The sequence below is a fragment of the Hemicordylus capensis genome, chromosome 1 (assembly GCF_027244095.1).
Source record: "Hemicordylus capensis ecotype Gifberg chromosome 1, rHemCap1.1.pri, whole genome shotgun sequence".
NCBI lineage: Eukaryota > Metazoa > Chordata > Lepidosauria > Squamata > Cordylidae > Hemicordylus > Hemicordylus capensis.
Window position 1 is genome coordinate 36,528,642 of NC_069657.1, and position 24,640 is coordinate 36,553,281.

Here is a 24,640-nt window from a genome sequence, read left to right on the forward strand (position 1 = left end):
GCCCTGGAGTGGGATGCCTCTATCACATCCCTGAAGGTCTCGTCCACATGCCTCTCTGTCTCTCTGAGCTTCTCCAGATCCGCCACCTTGGTCTCGAGGGAACGGATTTGTTCCCTGAGAGCCAGGAGCTCCTTGCACCGAGCAAACACCATGACTTCTGCCCATAGGGCAAATAGTCGTACATGTGGCACTCTGAGCAATACACTGGGAAGTGCCCCTTCCCCTGCTGACCTTCTATCTTCATACTGTTTTAGTTGGCTCTTTACAGTATTTAGGGAGCTTATTGTCCGTTTATTAGATAATTTATTAGGATAGGTTTCAGCTGTAATGGTCAGCTATTTAACTGTGCAAACAGCCTTTCCCAAGAATATGAGGGATACAAGGGAGGTATATGTACTTACGTTCTCTTCTCCACCAGGCTCCTTGTGATCGCGGGGGCTTGTTCCAGGCTCCCCCACACACTTCCTGCTAAACTCCTGCAAAACTCCTATGTCCTGTTTGCTATCCCTGTTCGCTATGCTCTCGGGCCTACACCTCATATGGAGAGTAGGCTTCCAACTGTCACACAGGATGTGAGTCAAAGGAAGGAATGTGGGGCCCCTCCCAGCCCTAGCTGACTCCACCCCCACTACTAGTAAACACTGCCTTTAGGTAACCCTAAGAACTCCTAGCCCTGTGATATCTTAACCCTAACAAGTAACACACAGAGAGATAGAGAGACTAAGACCTACCCCTAAAAGAGAAACAGCCCCTGCAGAACTCCCCTCTTCCTGTTAGTTTGTTTGAAGGGGAAAAGGCTAGATGTTTAGAAGGGCTTGCTCAGCTGTGTCTGCTCTTCCCAGAGTTGCCTTCCAACTGTCACAATGACCAGATGCCTCTCAGAAGCCCACAAGGAGAACTTGAGGCAATAGCCTTCTCCCACAGTTGCTTCCCAGCAAATGGTATTACTGGCTCTGTATCTGAAGGCTCCAAATAGCCATCATGGCCAATAACCATCGATGGACCTATCATGAATCTGTCTTAACATTTAAAACCATCTAAATGAATAGTCATCACATCATGTGACAGGTAATTCCATAAATTAATTATGTATTAACAGGACTCAGTCAGCATTACTGCCCTTCTGCACTTACTTAGCTTAAAGCAGGAGTTCTCCAACTTGGGTCCCCAAATGTTGTTGGACTACAACTCCTACCATCTGCATCCTCAATGGTCAAAGGCCATTGATGATGGGAGCTGTAGTCCAACAACATCTGAGGACCCAAGACTGAGAAGCCCTGGCTTCGTTAAAAATTAGTTGCAAAGGACTAAGTATGATATGCAGAGAAAGAGAGAAAGGAGGAAAGTTGGGAAAGTCTTGGGAAAGTTGAAGACAGACAGCAATGCGATTCAGAAGCAAACTGATGTGAGAGAAGAAATTGAGATTAAATGACCAGAGTTATTTTTTATGTCTGCAAGAAGGTATAATCAATAACGGTATCATTATTGTTGGGATCATCAGCAATGACAGGCAAATCAGCCACCCCATTTATTTCCAAGAGAATAAGGAATTTCTTTATTTGCGCGCGCGCGCGCACACACACACACACACACACACACAGAGTTTTTGCATCATGCCTTCTCTGCGACCCTTTACAAAGTTACTTCAGTGTTGGAAAGAAATACACCTGGTGCAAAATGGTTTATGGTTTAACTATACAGCTAACTAGACACAATTGTAGGGGGGGGGGAAGTATTTCATTATCAAACAAGGACATGACTTCTCTCATAAAAACAGATTAGTAAAGGTAAAAATTGCCTCCCCCGCCGCGCCTCTTTATAAATATTGTAATAGGTAGAAATTGCAAAGCTGCTCCAAACATGAGTTTGCCTCTCAGAAAAAAACAGCATCAGGTGATGAAAATAAGAACAGGACAGCAGTAGGGGGTGGTAATTATGAATATTTTATACAACAGTACATTATATTCAGATTCCCAAGCCAAAATAAATTAAAATATGCAGAGAAATAGATGCTTATTTAATTGTCTGTTCTATCCCATATGAACATAACAATGGCAATTGTTAAGTTGCCACTTGGTAAATGGTTGCCTGTATTCACTGATATTTGTTTGAATTAAAGTGGCCTCCAACGCCTCTCAGCTACATTATTAATATACAATCAACTCACTGAGTGGCTTTAGGCAAGTTACGCATTCTCAGCGTCAGCTCCCTAGCTGCAAAATAGGGATACTAGTTACCTTACACAGAAGCCGAATGTATTATCTTGATGTCATACACAGTGTTCTCTCTAATTTTTTTCATCTGTGTGCGGAATGAGTTTTGTTCTGGTCGGCAGTATCAAGGCAGTGTGTGCACATGTGCATTCAGAATGGGGCTTTCCCAACCTGAGATCTAAAATTAACTGAGAGGACATCAGAAAATGTGTGAGTGCACGCACATGCGCGCGCCTTAGAGGGAATAGTGGTCATACATATTGTGCCGCCAATACTTAAAAGCTCAGAATCCTCTTTATTTTTGCAGGTTTTAAGTCTTTTCTGTTTTTGTTTACAGAGCATGTTCTGATGTAATAATATTTAGCATCTGTGCAGGGCTTTCACCACTCAATAGCCTATTGTATGAATGTTTTTTCTTGCTAACTGGCCAACACTCACTTTGGATTAGCCTAGTATTGGACAGATATTCATATTTTTATTTACAGAAGCAGGGACACTTTAAGGTAGTGGCAGAGAGAAAGAAAATTCCCCCAGATATTTAGCCAACATTCTAAAGGGAGGAACACTTATGAGCTCACCATGTCCATGTACGTGTGTATCCTAGCCCCAATAACTGATGCATTTATAGTTCAATACAAACCAAGTCCGAAGCACAAGGCAGGGGGGCTAGTGGACCCTGATGGGTTATTTTTGCTGATCTGCCATGTTGGTTCAAGACGGCAGCCACTCAAAGTATAGACAACACCCCCTTGTAACCTACAGTATGTGCTGACAATTGAGAGGGGAGGGCAGTCCTTTCATGAGGTGAAGCATTCACCTCAGGAAATGGATTATTGGGGTGCCAGAGTGACAAGATGTTAGCCACCACTGCCATCAGAACAGCTCTTCAGGACTGATCTGACCACTGCAAAAACATCCAAGCAGCACAAGGAGACTGCTGGCAACCTTCCCTCCTGGCCTCCCACAACACTTCCAAGACTTGTAAGAGTTGGCATTTGGCATTTCACCTCAGGTTCTGCAAAACCTTGGGTCACCCCTTGGAGGAAATTCTAGGGAAGAATTACCACGTTAAAAGGACTGGAAAGTAGGCCCGATTAGTTCTACATAGAACTAATCATTTAGAGAGCATGTATTTCATACCAATCTCTAGCAGTCATTTATAAATTCACTTGCCAGCTTGCTCATGGCAAGAGCCCCCATGATACCCAGCACCACAAAGATTTCCTCACCGGAAGTCTCATTTCCACTGCTATTTTTTGAAAAGGTAATAAACAGCAGGAATCCTTTCTAAGCAGGAGGAGAGGTTTCTCCCACTGTTTCTTATCTCCATATTCCAGTGCAAATGGCAGAAGACCTGCTTCTCTTCTAAGCCCTCTGCCTGAGTTAGGAAGGGATTCAAGGGAAGAGAGGGGATTGGTGGACACCACAAATCATGACTAGCTAGTGAGTTAAGCCTAAATCTGTGGATCCCTGACCTCTAGTATCCCATCACCATCACAACACATGGAAGGGACATGCTGTAGCTAGTTCAAATGGTCTCGTATAGAGCCATTCTAGGATCTATTTTGACTGTGTTAAGAGCCTGGACTGCACTGAATTGCAGCAGCAAGGTCATTTGTTTTGTGCTCGTGCTCAATGCCTGTACTTAACTTCTGTGCCCTGAATGTAATAAATAAATAAATAAATAAATAGGATCTAAACAAAAATCCTTGCCTTGTTACTACTTCTGCTCAGTACATGTGTCTTTTGTAGAGTCATTGGGAGTGGATGGAAGGAACAAAAGCAGCTTAGACAGCAGAACATTTCCCTAGGGACAAGGCTTGAAGAAATGAATCTGAAAGAGGTGGGGAAATACACCATCTAAAATAGCAATATTTTATGTGGGCTTCCTTCCTGAGTAGGGCTTAGAGCAGGGGTGTCAAGCTGCCAGCTGGCAGGTTGGATCCAGCCTGTGCAGTTCCATTTTCCAGCCCCTGGGCTGGGTGTAAGCCCTGGCCACTGCATTTCTCCCCCCACCCCCACATTTCTTTCCCCCATGTGCACCAAGGCAGTAACATTCTTTCCCATTTGTTGTGCTCTGGAGATGGGGCGGAGGTGGCTAGCGAGCTTGTTGGCTGGTTCTTCCCTTCCTCCTCCCGCCACCACTAGTGCCTCTCCTCCCCACCCCACGTACAGAGCTTGGGCCAAGGCATTTATACTTCCTTCCACCTCTGCCATGCTCCTCTCCCCTATCTATGTCCTTGTGGCTCTTTGGTGTACAGGGTTGGTGAGCGAGGCAGAGGGCAAGAGAGGGGACCGCCTCCTCACCTACTCCAGCTTGCTTTCCACCAGTCCAGCGTGCTGAATAGCCACAGAGAAAAAGGAGCAGAGGGGAGAGGAGGAGGGGGGAGGCAGGGTAGTTTGGGGGCAGGGGACAGAGGAAAGAGTGTGGTGGCACAACAGGGGCAATGTGAGGCTCTGTGCACCCCCTCAAGAGGTGCAACAGAGTGGGAGTCCACCCCCTACCCCCACCTGAGCTTGACATCCTAGTTTAGAGGCTTGTTTCCAACAAAACTTCAGGATGCTCAGTGCAGAGTATAGAAAATATGGTACTAGACAAAGAAAGCCAACAACAATGATGCTAGGTTCTTTGCAAGTAATTTTTAGCTAGGATACATTGTATAATATGCATGGAATGCTGGGGTGGGGAGCAATTAGGAGATTCTCACACAGTGGTGCACCTAGCAATACATCATGTGCAACGAAAGATAACCAGAGTATTAGATTCCACTGAACAATACGTTATAGCACCTATTAATGCATTATATCCTCTTCTCCTGTTTCAAGGAAAAGGCCTTATTGAATGAGGACTAAATTTTCCCCAAGATATACAAAGAAAAACTTCATCCTTCTTGGATTACAGATTTAATCCTGCGTGGTGTGCAGGACCTGGTGAGAGATGTCAGAGCTGCAGAATCATTGGGTAGCAGTGGCCATAGTGTGATCCAATTCAGCATATATGCGAGTGGAAAATTATCAAGCAAGTCAGTGTTGGACTTCAGAAGAGGAAGACATCAGTGTTGGACTTCAGAAGAAGAAAATGAGGGAACTGGTAAGAAGGAAGTGGAAAGGGAAAGTCAAGAGGGTCAAATCACTCCAGAAAGCATGGAACTTATTTAAAACCACAGTACTAGAAGCATAGTTAGAATGTATACCAAAGGTACCACCAAGTCCAGGACGACGCCAGCATGGCTAAAAAGTTGAGGAAGGGAAGCTATAAAGGGCAAGAAAACTTCCTTCAGAAAATAGAAGTCCTGCCCAAATGAAGAGAACAGGAAGGAGCATAAATTCTGGCAAAAGAAATTCAAGGAAACAATAAGGGATGCAAAGAGAGAGTTTGAGGAGCATATAGGTAGAAGTGTCAAGGGGAATAACAAAAACTTTTTTAAATATATCAGAAGTAGGAAACCTGCCAGGGAGGGGGTTGGACCCCTTAGATCAGGGGTGGAGAACCTTGGCCCTCCAGCTGTTGTTGAACTACAACTCCCATTATCTCCAGCCACAATTATTGTGGCTGGGGATGGTGGGAGTTGTCCAAAAACAGCTGGAGGGCCAAGGTTCCCCACCCCTGCCTTTGATGATGAGGGTGTGAAAGGGATTATTAAGGAGGATAAGGAGATTGCAGAGAAGATGAATGAGTTATTTACATCTGTCTTCATGGCAGAGGATATTGAACATATACCATCTCTAAAATTGAGGTTTTCCGGTTTAGCGGCTGAGGAAATGGGCCAATTTGAGGTGACAAGGGAAGATATTTTAAATTGTCTTATACTTGGACTTCCAAAAAGCTTTTGATTAAGTTCCCCACCAAAGGCTCTTGAGTAAACTTTAGCAGTCATGGAATAAGGGGACAGGTTCATGTGTGGATCAGTAACTGGCTGAAGGACAGGAAACAGAGAGTAGGAATAAATTGACAGTTTTCACAATGGAGGAAGGTAGGAAGTGGGGTCCCCCAGGGACCAGTACTGGGACCAGTACTCTTTAACTTGTTCATAAATGATCTAGAAGTTGGGGTGACCAGTTTTGCAGATGACACTAAACTATTCAGGGTAGTGAAATCCACAATGAATTGTGAGGAGCTCCAAAAAGATATCTCCAAACTGGGGGAGCGTGTGACAATATGGCAAATGCGGTTCAATGCAAGCAAGTGTAAAGTGATGCACATTGGGGCAGAAAACACCAACTTCACATATACGCTGACGACATCTGAGCTGTTGGTGACTGACCAGGAGAGATCTTGGGGTCATAGTGGACAGCTCATTGAAAGTGTCATCTCAGTGCGTGGCAGCTGTGAAAAAGGTTGATTCCATGCTAGGAATCATTAGGAAGAGGATTGGAAATAAAAATGCTAATATTATAATGCCCCATACAAATCTATGGTGCGGCCACATCTGGAGTACTGTGTAGAGCTTTGGTGCCTTAAGAAGGATATTGTAGAACTGGAAAAGGTGCAGAAAAGGGCAACCAAAATGATCACTGGTCTGGAGCAGCTTCCTTATGAGGCTAGGCTACAGCATCTGGGGCTCTTTACCTTGGAAAAGAGGAGACTAAGGGGAGGCAACGGTCGAGGTATATAAAATTATGCATGGAGTAGAGAGGGTAGACATAGAAATTTTTCTCCCTTTCTCACAACACTAGAACCAGGGGTCAACCCCATGAAATTGAAGGCTGGGAAATTTAGGACCGACAAGAGGAAGTACTTTTCTACACAGCACAGCACATACGGAATTCCTTGCCATGGGATGTGGTGATGGCCACCAACTTGGATGGCTTTAACAGGGGTTTAGACAGATTCATGGTGGACAGGTCTATCAATGGCTATTAGTCTGGTGGCTGTCAGCCATCTCCAGCCTCAGAGGCATGATGCCTCTCAATACCAGTTGCAGGGGAGAAACAGCAGGAGAGAGACATGCACATACCTCTTGCCTGTGAGCTCCTCAGAGGCATCTGGTGGGCCACTGTGTGAAACAGGATGCTGGACTAGACAGGCCCTGTGCCTGATCCAGCACGTCTGTACTTGTGTTCTTAAGGTTATAGCAAATGAAACATGCCAATGCAAACTATTAAAATATTCTTACATTGCTTTACTAATGAGTGTGATGGTGAAACATTAAGCAAACCTGGCTAGTGCACTATCTAGCACTGATCTACAACAACAAAATGCATATTGCAGAGCTGCCAACTTCAAGATTTGCCAATTATCCTTTCTGAAAAGGACTCTAAGTGATGTATGCTGGTGGTCAGAAATACATAATTTTGCTGCATTGGTCAACTTAGGCAGCATCTCAGAGCTACCTTCCTGATGTCTCCTATGGGGCTGTCCAAGGCCCTTTTGTGTTGAAAACATTATGCTCTGCTAGGACTGCATCCTTCAGGTTTCTTGGGACTCTACACAAGAAAAAATTCTGTAGTCCTTTGACAGCTCTGTGTGATTTTGTTTCATTGGTAACCTGAACAGAAGGATTAAAAAAAGAGCAAAGTTTTTTCTTGAAAATAATTCTCTCAGAGACCCTCAGGGATTTTGCATTTCCATGTACTGGCCTTTGAAAAATCAGCCACTATCAGAATTATTAATGCTAATGAAGACATACTGAAATACAACTGAAAGTGAAGCAAAGGCAACAATACTTCACATTTTTTGCATCCTCTGCCAAAAGTACTAAAGGAAAGGAAAGACTGTGCCTTCAAGTCACTATTGATTCCTGGCGACCACAGAGTGGTTTACCATTGCCCGCATCGTCCTTTCCATTGCCTTCCTCCTTACCATTGCCTTCCTCCACAGAGTGGTTTACCATTGCCTTCCGTCAGAGTGGTTTACCATTGCCTTCCTCCTGCGCAGTATGAGATGATGCTTTTGCTGTTGTCACTGAAGTGAGCATTCACCTCCAGCACCTTCCTATATCACTGCTACCCGATTTAGCTGACTACAAATATATATTTACTAAGCACAGTCTGGGAAGCACACTGGCAGGGATTTGAACTTAGAGACTCTTGCTCTAGGCAAGCTGCTTCCCTGCTGCGCCACCACAGCTGATCACCAGAAGTACTAATAGGCATTCAAAAAACTGCCATACCATTTCATCCTAAGTATATTAATCGACTTAACAATCTCTCTCTCTCTCTCTCTCTGGCAGGGGTGGGGACTCAAATGCACAAAATAGTAAGCCAAGAAAGTTTGTCTCCTGCAAATGCAGCCAATTATGATCATTTCAAGAGAGACAAAACTATGACAGATCAGTTTCTGAACTTGTGGATTCACAATCTTTCACTACCAAGAAGAAACTGTAAGCCTAGTCAGTTTCTCTTATAAATAGGAAATGATAACAAATATTTATATACCACTTTTCAACAAATGTTTCCAAAGCGGTTTACACAGAGAAACAACAAATAAAATTGTGTCCCCTGCCCTAGGCCCCATGCTGGAATTCAAAATGGCCACTGCTGCAGGCTGGGAGCAGGGGCTGTGAAAATGGCCTCCACCACAGACTGGGAAGAGAAGGAGAGCGGGAAACCGGCAAGATGAGTGGGCCAGGGGAGCTTACCCAACTCCTCTGCAACGACCCGGCGGAGAAGCACAGCGAAGCTGACTGGGAACTCCTCGCTCTCCTCTGACGAAGCACGCAGAGCTCCGGTAGCACAGAAGTGCTTGTCTGGCGGGGAGCTCGTCTGCCCCCGCTGTGCTTCCTTCTCCCCCTGAGGCGTGGGCCAAGAGATCCCTCTGTGGTGAGGCCGTGGTCACGTCCGTCGCTTCCTGCGGCAAGCCCCACCCGGATGGGGTCATACCGGCCTGCATGAGCTCGTGGGGCTTAAGTACAGGCAAAGCCTGCCTTCTTATATCTCCTTTCAGCCTTCTTGGCCTTCACCGCCTTTTGGGAGGTTGCCGCCACCCACTCGGCCCAGCACTCTGCGTGTGCCATGGAGTCCTCCGAGAGAGAGGGAGAGACCTCTCTCTCGCTGCGCAGGGAAGCCGTGGCCATCATGAAGGCGCACTCGTGGCCACAGCGGAAGAGAAACATCGAATTTAAAAGTTTTTTGTTTTTTTTAAGGCACCCGGCTCCCTGGTTTCCCCTTGGCTGGCAATGAGCAGCGCAGAGAGGGCCAAAAGGGAAGGGAGTGGGCTAGTCGAAATGGAAAAAACATCGGAGCAACAAAAACAGCACCTGCTTGGAGCAAAGACAGGGCGAAGAATGGACACCAAGGGGATTGCCCCTCCCCCCAGACATGACAAAGCTCTTGATTAGCCCTGTCTCGAGAAGGAGGCTCATGCCAATCCACCCTTCCTACAGATACAGCCCTCTTCTCAGGGAGAATTTAAGTTAAAAATATTATATATGAGTGTGTGTGTATAAATATATACCTACACATATATAAATATAAATAAATAAAACCAACAATTTGTCCAATCCACTTCAATTTAAATATACATATTCCTTTCAACCTGCCCTACATCTCTGCTCAATACCAAAGCCCTATTCCAAGCCAGTTCCTAAATATTTGAGGTGGGGGAGAATAACCACAAAAAGGAAACCACATCATACCTCCATTACTAATCAGGCAAAGGCAGGGCAGAGCATAGCATCTGCAGAGAGCTGTGGTGGGCAAGGGCAGCCAGTGCTGGACACTCTGCCTGCTTCCTTCCTTCTTTCCTGAGCTTCAGCAAGTCCTGCATGGAGACATCTCTGGAAGCCCCATCCACCTAACAAACAGCTGAGAGGCAGAGAGAGAAGGAGCTCTAGCAACTTGCCTGGGAGCCTTTCAAGCTGCACATCCACACAAAAGATCGACTATGGCTGGGCTGCGCATGGATAAGTGGCTGGGACTGGAGGAGATAGGATTTTATAGGCAAATCCTATGAAAGGTGCTTTTTCCTCAATCAAATGTGATCATTCTGCTCCAAGGAACACAATTTGAGAGGTTACAAGGCCTGCTACTACAGCCAGGATTTGGTGGCCCGAGCCGCCAAATCACTGCTCCAAAGGATTTATCCAGACAAATGCCAGCATTTGTGTTCACTTCCTTTTCCAGTATTTCCCCCCGTGAATCACAGGGCTGCTGAGTAGACTGGATAGCAAACCTGGAACTGAAATCACTCACTTTATGAGTGTGGCTTGCATGGAGCAGCTGCTGTACTAACCTGGCTGCTCTCAGTGGCCTGTGTCTTTCGGATACTCTCTGTGTAGCCTTAGAAAAGATTCTTTTTGTGCTCTGACTACCTGAGAGCCCCAAGATCCACTCCCCACTCTTTTAGTGGAAAACCCAGATATATCCCTGAGCAGAATCCTAGGGTCTAAGGGCACATGCTACAGCCACCTAGGTGAAGCTAAAGAGGTTGGTGTGGTCAGTGCCAGGATGGTGAACACTTGTATGCCACCTTTGGCCATCGCTCAATAGTACCAGCATCTGCTTTGCATACATAAGTTCCTAGGTTCAATCTCTGGCATCTCCAGGTAGGGCTGGGAAAGGTCCCTCCCTGAAACCTTGGCAAAGCCACTGCCAGTCAGTGTGGACAATACTGAGGCAGGTGGACCAATGGGTTTGACTCTATATAAGGCAGTTTCCCATGTTCTTGGATAGAAGCCTTTGAGGCGAAGCCCTTCCCAAAGTGGGCCTTTCATGAGCTAACCCGTGTGCCTGATTACCTAGGAAACTCAGTGCTCCCCTGGCTTGCTGTGGGCTCAAACAGAACCACAGCCTTAGGTGCTGCACCTGCAGCCATCCTTACCATCCACCAACAGAACCTAACAAGGGACGCTAATTCTCCCTTCCCTCATGGGTGGGAAATACTTCTTTGGCATCGGACAGGAGACAGCAGACTAAGGAAGAATAATTTATCTTTCTCCCCTCTTCCAATCTGTGCTCTCTACACCTCTCACCCCATCCCCTTTTTATACGCATAGCATAACTGGCAACCTCCCGCCCCTCTCAGTATAGTTTCATAGATCTGTTTGGCAAGGAATTTCATTTGCATTGTGCTTCTGATAGATCGGTCTTTATTATAGTACTTGACCGGAAACAGTTCAAAACCATTAGTTCATAGCACGCATACGTCAGTAGAGTCCATCTATCGGACTAACCACATTTTGATAACAGTTCATCAAATAAAGTAAACGTCTTCACCTAACCAGTTGAGGGACCCATAACCATTACTTGACCATTTTAGATACAACAGCGCAGAATTTAGCTACAGAAAGTAACAGAACTCTTATCTTTATTATCTGACTGGAGCCAGTGTAGTGTAGTGGTTAGAGTGCTGGACTAGGACCAGGGAGACCAGAGTTTAAAAAAAATCCCCATTCAGCCATGATACTAGCTGGGTGACTCTGGGCCAGTCACTTCTCTCTCAGCCTAAACTACTTCACAGGGTTGTTGTGAGGAGAAACTTAAGTATGTAGTACACCACTCTGGGCTCCTTGGAGGAAGAGCAGGATATAAATGTAATAAATAAATAATAATAATGAAGATGCTCTTCAAATGGTCAAAAACGAGAAACTATTAAACACCAATGAAACAAAGCATGCTTACAAGAAAGAACAAGTCAAGAACCAAGCAGAAAAATGGAAAAATAAGCCACTGCATGGTCAATATTTGCACAATATAAATGGAAAATCAGACATCACCAAGACCTGGCAATGGCTTAAGAATGGCAACTTGAAGAAAGAAACAGAGGGTTTAATACTGGCTGCACAAGAACAGGCACTAAGGACAAATGCAATAAGAGCAAAAGTCGAAAAGTCAACAACAAACAGCAAGTGTCGCCTTTGTAAAGAAGCAGATGAAACAGTGGACCACCTAATCAGCTGTTGTAAAAAGATCGCACTGACTGACTACAAACAAAGGCATGACAAGGTAGCAGGGATGGTACACTGGAACATCTGCAAAAAATACAAGCTACCTGTAGCCAAACATTGGTGGGACCATACAATTGAAAAAGTGGTCGAAAATGAAGATGCAAAAATATTATGGACTTCCAACTACAAACAGACAAACATCTGCCACACAATACACCAGATATAACTGTAGTCGAGAAGAAAGAAAAACAAGTCAAAATAATCGACATAGCAATACCAGGGGATAGCAGAATAGAAGAAAAAGAAATAGAAAAAATCACCAAATACAAAGATCTACAAATTGAAATTGAAAGGCTGTGGCAGAAAAAGACCCAAATAATCCCAGTGGTAATTGGCGCCCTGGGTGCAGTTCCAAAAGACCTTGAAGAGCACCTCAACACCATAGGGGCCACAGAAATCACCATCAGCCAATTACAAAAAGCAGCTTTACTGGGAACAGCCTATATTCTGTGATGATATCTATAACAGCAACAACACTGACAATAAAATTCAGCCATCCCAGGTCCTTGGGAAGGACTCGATGTCTGGATAAAACAAACCAGTCAATAACACCTGTCTGACTATGTAAATAAATAAATAAATAAATAACTTCATGCCATTTATACGCAATGCTTAATATGCCACTTGAAAACACACACACGGATGAGGGAGGATACCACAGAAAATCTGTACTTCCCCACAACAAAATCATTGCAGGGTGTGAACATTCAAAACCATAGCTGAGTCACTGTCTCTCTAGCAATACCAGGGGATAGCATAATAGAACAAAAAGAAATAGAAAAAAATCACAAAATACAAGATCTACAAATTGAAATTGAAAGGCTGTGGCAGAAAAAGACCAGAATAATCCCAGTGGTAATTGGTGCCCTGGGTGCAATTCCAAAACAACTTGAAGAGCACCTCAACACCACAGGGGCCACAGAAATCACCATCAACCAATTACAAAAAGCAACTTTACTGGGAACAGTCTATATTCTGCGACGATATCTATAACAGCAACAACCATTGATAATAAAATTCAGCCATCCCAGGTCCTTGGGAAGTACTCGATGTCTGGATAAAACAAACCAGACAATAACACCTGTCTGACTGTGTAAATAAACAAAAATATGTGTGATATGAAATAAGGATCTTCCTGGTAACCTGTTAAAAGGAATAAAATAAATTTACTGCATGGGGTGCTATAGAAGACACAATGAAATAAAGTATGCACGTCATCTTCCACTTCTCCTGAATATTTTTATATGTGCCCTCCAGTCATGCTGATGGAAATTGAGATAGGCCAGGGTAAAAGCTCTCCAAAGCACTGGGCATGTCAAGTTGGAAAGATAACTTGCTGGGGATAGAGAAGCGGTTACCCACCTATTCTTAATGCAAGAGGGGAATTTACTTATCTGCTCCTGCATTTTGACATCTAAAATACACTGCTCCAATATTCCAAAAACCTGTTCGTGCCCCTTAGTAATTAAGAGTTCCGAGGAGAGTCCAAGTGTCATGAGTTTTACTTTCAGCTATACAACCCACTCTGAGTGGGACTGTCCTCCAAGTGAGCCAACACACTTGGATGAAAATTGAGTCTTAACCAGTATTTAAGTACTGCCATCCACACTCTGGACTCTACCCCCCACTTCAGGGCAGAATTAGATACACCAGTGTTTAGATACCTGGAGGACCACTCTTAGAAGTCTGGTTTGAACAACTTCTAATGGAGCAGCACTGGGCTTGTGCAATATAATGGAAATGGACAGGACCCTAGAAATACCAGTAAGAAAAGAATGAATGAACAGAATAGCAATTTATTTCCAAATCAGGTTACAATGGGTCAATCTGTGCCTAGTCAGAGCACGGATTCACACAATCGTAGGGTGCTGTACACATGTCCAAGCAAGTATAGTAACACTATTGGAGATGCTGTTGTGCATGGGAGGGAGGATGTGTTTTATATGTCATAATGATGTTCTAGTCTTTAATGGTACCCTTCTTGCATGTTATCATCAGTGATCCATACAGTGATTGGAGTGTAGCAACAGAATTGCTACAGGTGTGAGAGTGGCAGCTGGTGTTGCTACAGTATCTTGCTTGTTTTCCTTTCTCCTTTACTGTTGTGAGCATATCATAATGCAACTGTTACACCAGCACTGGTACAGCAGCCATCCAGCATGGCCAGGCCATAGGACCTGCCTACTTAAGACCTAAAATCTATTATCTGTTTATTCAAATGTCTCTCCCTTCCAAGGTGCTCAAAGCAACATCTGAGTAGGTTAGGCAGTGATGATATTCCTGAGCCTTCAGAGGTGAGCAGGATCCGAACCAGAGTTTTCACATCCAAGCCCAGCTGACTAGATAATTTAATAAGGTAATCCAAAGAGTTGTCACAGTTAATCTTAGAAGATCCTGATGTATTTATAATATGGAGGAATGAGTTCTCTAAGTGAAAAGCTTAGGTGTTGGGCAATTCTAGTACTTTAAGTTATTCAAATAAATAAGTCTCTGCTAGGACTTAGCCTCAAGTAGGCGACTTTGTCCTCCCATTCCCCCCATCACCTGCAATTGTGCATCCCCTCCCCGCAAGTACCAAACACATTTACTCATGTGTAGAAATCAAAATGAGTTTTACATCCTTCATGGCCCCTTTTTGCAATTTAGGTGGGCACCTTACCTTTGCTGCCATATTTCTCTGGGGGTAAGTCATACGGTACAGGAAATGAAGAAACTGGCTCATCAGAAAGCAGGTTTTCTTTCAATTGGAAATAGCCTGTATCCAAGCCCTGTGAAGAATGCAGAGAATTGGCATTACATTCAAGTAATCTTTTGCTTTCTTTCCTTAAAAAGGAAGAATAGGAACAGTTACCATTGTGTGATCAAATTCAACATATATGCAGGGAGAGAACAACAAAGGAATTCTAACAATGACACTTTGAATTTCGGAAGAGGAAACTTCTCCAAAATGAGGAGTTTGGTGAAAAGAAAACTGAAAGGGAAAATAAGGACAGTCACTTCACACCAGAATGCATGGAGTTTACTTAAAACCACACTAGAAGCCCAGTTAGAATGTATACCAAAACGGAGGAAAGGTACTACCAAGACTGGGAGGATGCCAGCATGGCTAACAGGTAAAGTCAAGGAAGCTATAAAGGGGAAGAAGACTTCCTTTAGAAATTAGAAGACCTGCCCAAATGAAGAGAACAGAAAGGAACACAGACTCTGACAAAAGAAATGCAAGGAGACAATAAGGGAGAGTTTGAGGAACATTTAGCTAAAAGCATCAAGGGGAATTAAAAAAAACTTCTTTAAATACGTCAGAAGCAGGAAAACTGCCAGGGAGGCGGTTGGACCATTAGACAATGAGGGAGTGAAAAGGATGATTAATGAGGATATGGAGGTTGAAGAGAAGCTAAACGAGTTCTTTGCATCTGTCTTCATGGCAGAGGATACTAAGCGTATATCTGCTCCTGAATGGGGCTTCTCAGGGACAGAGGCTAAAGAACTGATTCAGTTACAGGTGACAAGGGAGATTATTCTATACTGTCAGGAAAAATTAAAAATTAACAAGTCACCAGGACCACACGGCATCCATCCAAGAGTCCTCAAAGAACTCAAATGTGAAATTGCTGACCTCCTTGCAAAAATATATAACTTATCCCTACAATCATGTAGAATTATGCTAGCCTTGTAATAATAGTGATGCATGAAATACCTGGCTGAATTGCAAGTTTATAATGAACCAGAGATAAGGAACAATATACTAATTTGTAACAGCTCATTTGTAACCCCATGAGCTATGTGATCTTGACTGATTGAGAAACTTAGGTAATACTTGCAGACAGTATGTAGGGAAGAATGCATGAGTAAACAACGTCAAGTGTGCCCCAGCCCCACTCCCTCTCAAACACGAACAATGTTGGGAAAGATGCCAAAGGCCTGAAGAATTGGTGAGAATTGGGGAGAAATGCCGAAGACATTGTAAAGGAGAAAGAACTGGAAAAGAACAAAAAGATAAGATGAGTACATCTTGTGATCACGGAAATGAGAGTGGACTACAGATGTACCGGCCAAAGTGGAAATATCCCTTTATAAGTCAGGCAGGAAAGCAGAAGATCCCTGAGAAGCATCACCACCCAGAGTGAGGCCTCCGCACTTCTTCCAACACCCCTTTTAAAGACTGATCACCTTTAAAGTGGGGCTGGTGAGTATGAGAGTGTGTGTGTGTGTGTGTGTGTGTGTGTGTGTGTGTGTGTGTGTGAATTAGGAGCTAGCTTGTTGTTTAATTGACTATAATAAAATACATATTCATTGATTCACTAAAACCAGCTGGTGTCTGTGTCCATTTTCCTGGGGCTGCCTTGCTGTTGGGCTGTGCAGAGCTAGAGGACTTAGAGTTAATAGGGTCCCACATCAGGCTCTGTACTGGAAGACTAGAAAGTAGCAAATGTAATACCAATTTTCAAAAAGGGATCCAGGAAACTACAGGATGGTTAGTTTAACATCTGTTCCGGGCAAACTGATAGAAAGCATTCTTAAGCATAAAACTGTAAAGCACATGGAAGAATAAGCCCTACTGGGGGAGTACCAGTATGGCTTCTGCAAAGGTAAATCTTTCCTCACAAACCTTTTGGAGTTCTTTGCGAGTGCGAATAGGTGTGTTGATAAATGTGATCCAGTTGACATAGTATACCTGGACTTCCAAAAAGCTTTCGATGAAGTTACTCATCAAAGACGTTTGAGAAAACTTAGCTGTCATGGGATAAGGGGACAAGTACGTATGTGGATTGCTAACTGGTTGAAAGACAGGAAATAGAGTGTAGGTATAAATGGAGAGTTTTCACAATGGAGGGAAGTAAGAAATGGGGTCCCCCAGGGATCTGTACTGGGACCGGTGCTTTTTAATTTATTCATGAATGATCTAGAAGTTGGGGTAAGCAGTGAGCTGGCCAAATTTGCAGATGACACCAAACTTTTTTGGGTAGTGAAATCCAAAACGGATTGTGAGGAGCTCCAAAAGAATCTCTCCAAACTGGGGGAATGGGCGACAAAGTGGCAAATAAGGTTCAATGTTGGCAAGTGTAAAGTGATGCACATTGGGACAAAAAACACCAACTTCAAGTATACGCTGATGGGATCTGAGGTGTCGGCGACTGACCAGGAAAGGGATCTTGGGGTTGAGGAGGACAGCTCATTCAAAGTGTTGAATCAATGCGTGGCAGCTGTGAAAAAGGCCAATTCCATGCTAGGGATCATTAGGAAGGGGACTACTGCAAGCAGCAAGCAGCTACTGCTGGAAAGAAACTTCAAATGTTTTTCTGAGCACAGGTGCTTCATAAGGGCACCCAACTTTCTTTGGATCTCAATCAGATGTGGCTGGTAAGGGTGGCAAGAGGTACCTTTAAAAAGTCATTATCGGAGATGCTGCCGGCACCTACATGCCATCATGAGCATCGGCACCCCGCCCAACATCCCACACAGAGGCTGCTGCAGTTCCGGAACCTCAGCTGGTCTCTGAACACGTGCCGAGGCCCTTTGCGTGGTCAGCAACAGCATGTTGACCTGCGTTCACTCTAACAGGGATTCCCAGATGTTGTTGACTAAAACTCCCATAAACCCCAAGCAAAAACCATTGCAGCTGGGGATTCTGGGAGTTGTATTCAACAACGCCTGGGAATCTGTAAGAGCGAACACTTTTGCCAACTACATAAATGTCCTCCGCACTTGTGCAGAAGCCAGATGAGTGCTGGAGCTGCAGCAGCCACCATGCGGGATGATATGCAGTGCACTGCTGCTCGTGACAGCTTGCAGATGCCGGCAGTATTGCAGGTAATGACCTTTTTTTAAGGTACCTCTCCCTCCACCACCCCCAGTGCCACCCTTGCTGGCTGCTTCTGATCCCAATCCATGTGAACAGCTCTCAATCAAGAACACAGAATAAACTAGATCACTGATCTTCAAATGGTGGGTCTGCAATTGGGTTGCACTGGGATGTAAGATGGGCTAGAGACCACTATAGTTTGGTTGCTGGTTATTAAACAAACAAACTTGAGCAAGATGAAAAAGTCAGAGAAAGAGAAATGGGGCTGCCTTTGTACGTAGTCCGAAAACTTCAGTTGGTTCAGAATGTGGCAGCCAGGCTGGTCTCTGGGTCATCTTGGACAGACCACATTACTCCTCTGCTGATGGAGCTTCACTGGCTGTCAATAGGTTTCCGGGCAAAATACAAAGTGCTAGTTGTAACTTATAAAGCCCTAAATGGCTTAGGCCCTGGTTATTTAAGAGAGTGTCTTCTTCACTATGACCGACACAGCCCATTGAGGTCATCTGAGGAGGTTCGTCTCCAGTTACCACCAACTAGTCTGGTGGTTACACAGAGACGGGCCTTCTCAGTCGCTACCCCGAGATTGTAGAATGCACTCCCTGCTGAGATACGAAACTCCCCATCGCTGGCAATTTTTTAAAAACACCTGAAAACTCACCTTTTCACCCAAGCTTTCCCAGCTTTTTTAAATTGTCTGTTTTTAATTTTATGGCTGTTTTTAAATTGTTGCATTGTTTTAACTTTTGTATGTGTTTTAATTGTTTTTATGTTAACCGCTCAGAGATGAAAGTTTGGGCGGTACAGAAGTGTAATAAATAAATAATAAATAATAAATAAATGGAAGACAAACATGTAGCAAAAAATTAAAAGCAGGTTAAACTTAAAGGTGGGTCTTGAGTGAGACAATGTTGATTACTGAACTACATACTGAGTCACAACCGATTTAGGCTTCTGAAGATTCACTATACCTGATTTTTGCCTGAGATCTACTAGTAGGTTTTTCTCATTAACAACATGCAGGTGGACAGAGACAGAACACACTAGCAGCTGGAAGGAAACTCTCAACAGATGCTGTATTTCTGTTGTAAAACAAAACAAACTACTTTAATGTGGGAACGCAGGAAACTAGCATAGCGCTTCAGCTGTGCTGGGTATTGCCCCAGGTATGAGATGCCAGCATGAGTTCAGCCCAGCACATCGTATCTTCAGGGACAAGAGAACTGGAAAATATCCGAGAAGCCATTATCCAGCTGCATATGGAGCTGCTATAGCACTGCTTAGTTGTAACTAGGGGCTACTACTTTTGTCCTAGATTAGTTACAGGGGTGGTTTAATTGAACAAACAAATACAGCTGTAAGCCAAGGTAGATAATCAAATATTCCAAATGAGATACAAGTAGTATACAATGCTACTGAGTAGGTTAGCAAATTGTATTTATTTTACCTTTAGTACAGAGATGTGGGGTGGAACATTTTCTGAACTGAAAAATTTCCCTGTACTTTATTTTTCTGTGGGAATTTGATTTCTAAAAAATACTTAGACCATATCCAGACTATCACTGCACACATGCAACACTGCACATTTCAGACTACTTCTGCGCTGTTCCTTGAGTTTCACTTATCTACAGTACCCTTTCCTTTTAAGACCATTGTGTGTTACCAAAATACTTCCCTGAGGTTTGTGCAAACCTCAGGGACAAAGTTTTCAAAAAACTTTTCCAATTCAAAATTGGAAACTAGGGTTTGGATGGAAAGGTTAAACATTTGTTAGAAATCGCCTGCTTACCCATTCCTTTTGTGGGTTAGATGGTAGGTAGCACCCATCATGTCCTACCACACAACCCACTTTGGTGTCCCTAGGAGTTACCCATGGGGGACAATGGGTTTTTTTATTTATTTAAAGTTTCCCCATTGTTTCCTATGGCAGGAATAAGCTGCACTTAAAGTGCATGCACATAAGTTTTGCATTGCAATCTGCAATGCATTTTGCAACCCTGCCTTGAAACACACTGCAGAAACTCTCAACAGATGCTGTTTTTCTGTTGTAAAATAAAACAAACTACTTTGATATAAAGGGAATCCCAACACATAACACACATTTCAAACAGTCCAAAAATGGCCAAAAAAGCATCACTGACCCAGAATCCACTGCTAGCCACAGTGCTAGCCACAATGTAGTAACATTGATACAAATTGTTCTCTCACACACAATTATGGTGACTCCTTACTTCCTAGCATAGCAACAGCTGCCACAGCAGTTCCCTTACTTAGCAGCAAGCATAGTCATAAGTTCAACTAGGGCAACATTTTGACTGCGTACACCCTGAAATGTCGATTGCAGAGCAGACTAGAGCAATGAGTGAAGCACAAGTTAATCTCAAGGCCAGACATGGAGAACATCGCAGCAATCACCAAGAAATATCACTTTTACACACACACACACACACACACACACACACACACACTTTTGCCACTGTCCATTTCTCAGTTCTCACCACAACACTATCTCACAAACCAACCACAACTCAAGGAAGGAAGGCATCCAAGTTCTGACTTTGTCAATCTGAGATACAACAAAACCAGATAGTTATAGCAGCTATAGAACAGCGTATTATAATCAGTGCTGAGAAAACCACAAAATCAAACCTACCTATCTTCCTTCCATCCTGATGTATCCTCTTCAAGAGAGGCTCTTTTCTGCCTTTGAATAGATTTTGAAATGCCCTCCTCCTGTGTTCCCCACTCCCCCTCCCTCCAGCCAATGGGGGCACAGTTGCCCATGGCAACATTTGATTTATATGATAACAGGTCAGCCAAGAACAAGATTGTAAGCCAATAGGAAACCAGTGCCAGGAAGGAAAAAAACAGGTTTCCAAAACGGCACTTGAAACATTTCAATCTAAACAGGGTTGTTTTATTCCAAGCTCAAAACAGGCCCTTTATTTATAGGGCGTTTTGTTTCATGCTTGAAACAGCCCATTTTGAGTCGAAATGTTCTGCAAACCCCTACTAAATTCCTATTGCTTTCTATCTCAGATTGGTAGAATAGCCACAGATTTGAGAACATCTGTCCTCATAATGCATCATTTGCAAAAATTAGTGTCCCAGTTACCTACTTACAACTGTGTGGTCAGCAGGAGTTTTGGCCTGTCTCATAAAATAACAAAAAATAAAGTATATCACTACCTCCCTTTCATCTTTTCTCCAAATTAAGGAGTTTTATGCAGGAAGCAGAGAATGTTCAAGAGGGCTATAGAAAAGAAAAAAGACACAAAGACAGCCACTCTTCTATTTTATTAGTCTTTCATCCTCATGTTCAATTTTTATTCATTTGTATTTTGTCTAGGCTCTGCTGTTATACTACACAATGACAGATATTCAGCTGAGACTTTTTAAAAGCTTGTCTACAGTTTAATATGTTTTAACTAGCGCATTTCAGATAACTTTACTTCTCCTTCCCTACTGCCCTTTCTTGTTCGTGTCTAATTTCTTACATTTGTATATCACCTTTCATTAAAAATAACCTCTGTTTACAACATATTAAAATAATAAAGCAAAATTAAAAAATGCAATAATATACTGTTTTAAAGCTTCATAAAGCACTATAACATTACACACAGAAGGGCCATACAGCAGGTTTTCTTATTCACTTTTCCTAAAAACCACAATTCAGAACCTTAATTTACGGAATTCTGATGGAAAAAAAATCTATTTTTGAACTCAAGTTTTTAACACTGCCAACAGTTATTTTAAAAAGTACAGAGATCTATCTGACCCACATTTGCTCCAGTGCAGTCCTGCAGAACAATTTTTTTTTGCTTAGTGCTTGAAATAGAATGCACTTCATAACAAAATAATGAGAGGATTAAGTTTTTTATTTGCCATCTGGGTATATGTATGCAGGAGTCTAGTCTTGACATCTTAAAATGTCATTTTATACGAATAATAAAATATTACGTGACAAGCCAGCCGGATTGAAAGATTTTGTAAAAAAACCCCAAGACATCACTGTAATAAAATACTAAGAACATTCTAAGTTATTCAAATTTTTATCTACTGTACGAGCTAATACTGAATTTAGAGTTCTTGGAAAAAAACCCAAGGGACATGTTTAAAGAAACCTTAGCTCAGTCCAACTTTCATACTTGTACTTGGTTCCAATTAGCGCTATAAAGGACGAACAAGCTTTGTACTCTTACACAGAAGAAATATGCATTAATAAAGCAAATAACCAATGCATGGAGTACCTCACATTATATTCACAAACAAAGCTATGTCATAGGAACATAGAAGCTGCCATATACTGAGTCAGACCATTGGTCCATCTAGCTCAGTACTGTCTACACAGACTGACAGCAGCTTCTCCAAGGTTGCAGGGAGGAATCTCTCTCAGCCCTATCTTGGAGATGCCAGGGAGGGAACTTATTTATTTACTACATTTTTATACTGCCTTTCTGCCTTGACAAAGGCACCCAAAGCAGTTTACAATATTAAAAGAAGAAAAAACAGAATAAAATGTTGTCTCAGGCTCTTAATCTTTTCAGGAGCTGAGGAGAAGAGCTCCTTGTCCTGGGTGCATCCTTTCTTGCCTTCCTCTCAGGGCACACTGTTCTTTCCATACTCCTGGGAAGGTGGGGGGGGAGGGGCTGCCCCAACAGTCCTCACAGGCCAGAGCTGGTCTCTATAGGGGCCGATGTTATGCTCTCCCCTGGCCTGGGCGCCTCCTTTTGGAAGAGCAGATGGCTCCAAGCTGAGAGTGGCTCCATCTCCTAAAGAGAATATCTTACAGTGCTCACACATCAAGTCTCATTCATATGCACTCAGGGTAGACCCTGCTTAGCTAAGGGGACAAGTCATGTTTGCTACCACAAGACCAGCTCTGCTCATCTTTTCTCTCCATCCCCTGAATAAGCAACTCCTGCACTGTATTATAAACTGATTTTTTCAACTCAAAGATTAGAACACATTCTCATAAGGAGAATTAAAAAATCTTGCATGTATACTTCAGGTGTGTGAATGAGCAATAACTAGTCACCAATCTTATCATCTAAGATGATGAAAGATCCTACTAATTTGCCCAGTCTATTTTTGTTGTAGAATTACTTATATTCTTATAGATTTTAGCAGTACAGAAGAGTGACAGACCTTTCCCCTTCTTCCACAAACACTATTCTTCATGATCCCCTCCTTTCCCTAGTGGTTAACCATTACAAGATCCAGGATGCATTCACTAAATACAAACACTCTTCTGGATTTAGATGAACTCACAAATTCTGAAGGCAGGAAGAGAACTCCTAGCTCATATGAGCGGATCATCAGCTGGGTGCCATTTTTCTCAAAAGCTCCCCAAGCAGCCTTAGAAAGATTGGCACTAGAGGGTGAAAAAACAGCAGTTTATTAAATTATGCTCAGAACTAATCAAAGCAAACACTTCTATACATAAGTTGCGCAGAATCTGACTTCTAGAAAATTCCAGTTTTAAGAGATGCTTTGTTAATAATACACTGCAAGTTCCCTGAAAATGCAGAGTCTTAAGTCAGAGCAGTGGCTGACATGTTGTACAGTGCAATGTGGGTAGTTCAAAACTGCAACTGCTGCTGAGTGCATCTAACACACTGCCTGCACTGTTAAGAATATACCAGCCCTATCTAGTCCAGCATCCTTTTTCATAGTGACCCACAAGATGCCTCTGAGAACCCCCAGGCAAGAGGTGAAGGCATGCCCTCTCTCCTATTATTTCAACCCTGCAACTGGTATTTAGAGGCATCTTGCCTCTGCTGGAGGTGGCCTAAAGCCACCAGACTATTAGCCACTAATAGACCTGTCCTCTATGAATTTGTCTATAAGAATTTATACTAAGGCTGGAACAAGCCTGATCTGGATCGAGATCTATAAGAATGGGATCTGTGCCTGCGCGGAGACCATGCGGAAAAGAACGGATCTCTACCAGATCATCAGTTACAGGTAAGCAACCTGTTTTTCTGCTACCACTAAAAACTGCATAGTCACAGTTGTGCAACACTATGTAGTTGCAGATGTAGTGCTGTGTGCAATTGCATAATTTCAAGTAGTAGCGGAAGAGGGCTGTTCCACAACAGCACAGGTAGTGTTTTCCATACATGCCGAGGCACCAGCCATTCTAAATTGCCCATGCAACATGTCAGCCAGTGATGCTTTCTTCTCATGAGCATTTTTTATCCCACAGTTTGGACGCAGCCTTGATTCTACAGAAGGGAAAAAATGACAAGGCGCATTTACTGAAATTAATGGAGATGGAATAATCCATCTGTCTAAATGAAAAGAAAAAGTCTCAAAGGGTTGCAGAGTAATTTTAATCTTTACATGATGTTAAGGGAGTTAGAGGGACATGTGATCAATGAAGTAAGGAGGGGGAATCCTCCCACCCAGAAGACTTACCTTGTAACAAGAAACCATGCAATCCTCTGGAAGTCTGAAGATACTCTCATGTAAGTCTTAATGTGAGGCATGGCATGGCTACGACCTGAAGTTTCAGCTGACCATTTACTAGTTTAAGGAAAACAAAGAAGGTGAGCGAATTTCAGGTTATACCAGATACAATGTGGTTTCAGATTCACATTTTCCACAAATGCAAGCATAAGCAGATGTAGTTATTTTCAACTAAGGGCTGCTTAGCCTAGGAGTGTGCACGGTTTGGTCCAGCACAATAGAACAGACCGCCGGACCGGTCCGGAGGTCCGGATGGGCGGGGGACT

General features: G+C 43.2%; 1 protein-coding gene across 4 annotated transcripts in view; it reads right to left on the reverse strand.

Moving 5' to 3' along the window:
- Positions 1–24,640, reverse strand: part of TDP1 (tyrosyl-DNA phosphodiesterase 1) — a 94,250-nt gene that overhangs the window by 6,116 nt on the left and 63,494 nt on the right. For 3 of the 4 annotated variants that reach the window (XM_053255661.1, XM_053255650.1, XM_053255642.1), the window contains 3 exons: positions 24,324–24,431; positions 23,175–23,277; positions 14,760–14,868 (listed from right to left, as the gene is read on the reverse strand). In XM_053255661.1, the coding sequence (XP_053111636.1) occupies positions 14,760–14,868; positions 23,175–23,277; positions 24,324–24,431 (320 nt within the window). Of the gene's footprint in view, positions 1–14,759; positions 14,869–18,874; positions 18,986–23,174; positions 23,278–24,323; positions 24,432–24,640 lie in introns of all 4 variants that reach the window. The other variant, XR_008308535.1, reaches the window with a different exon arrangement.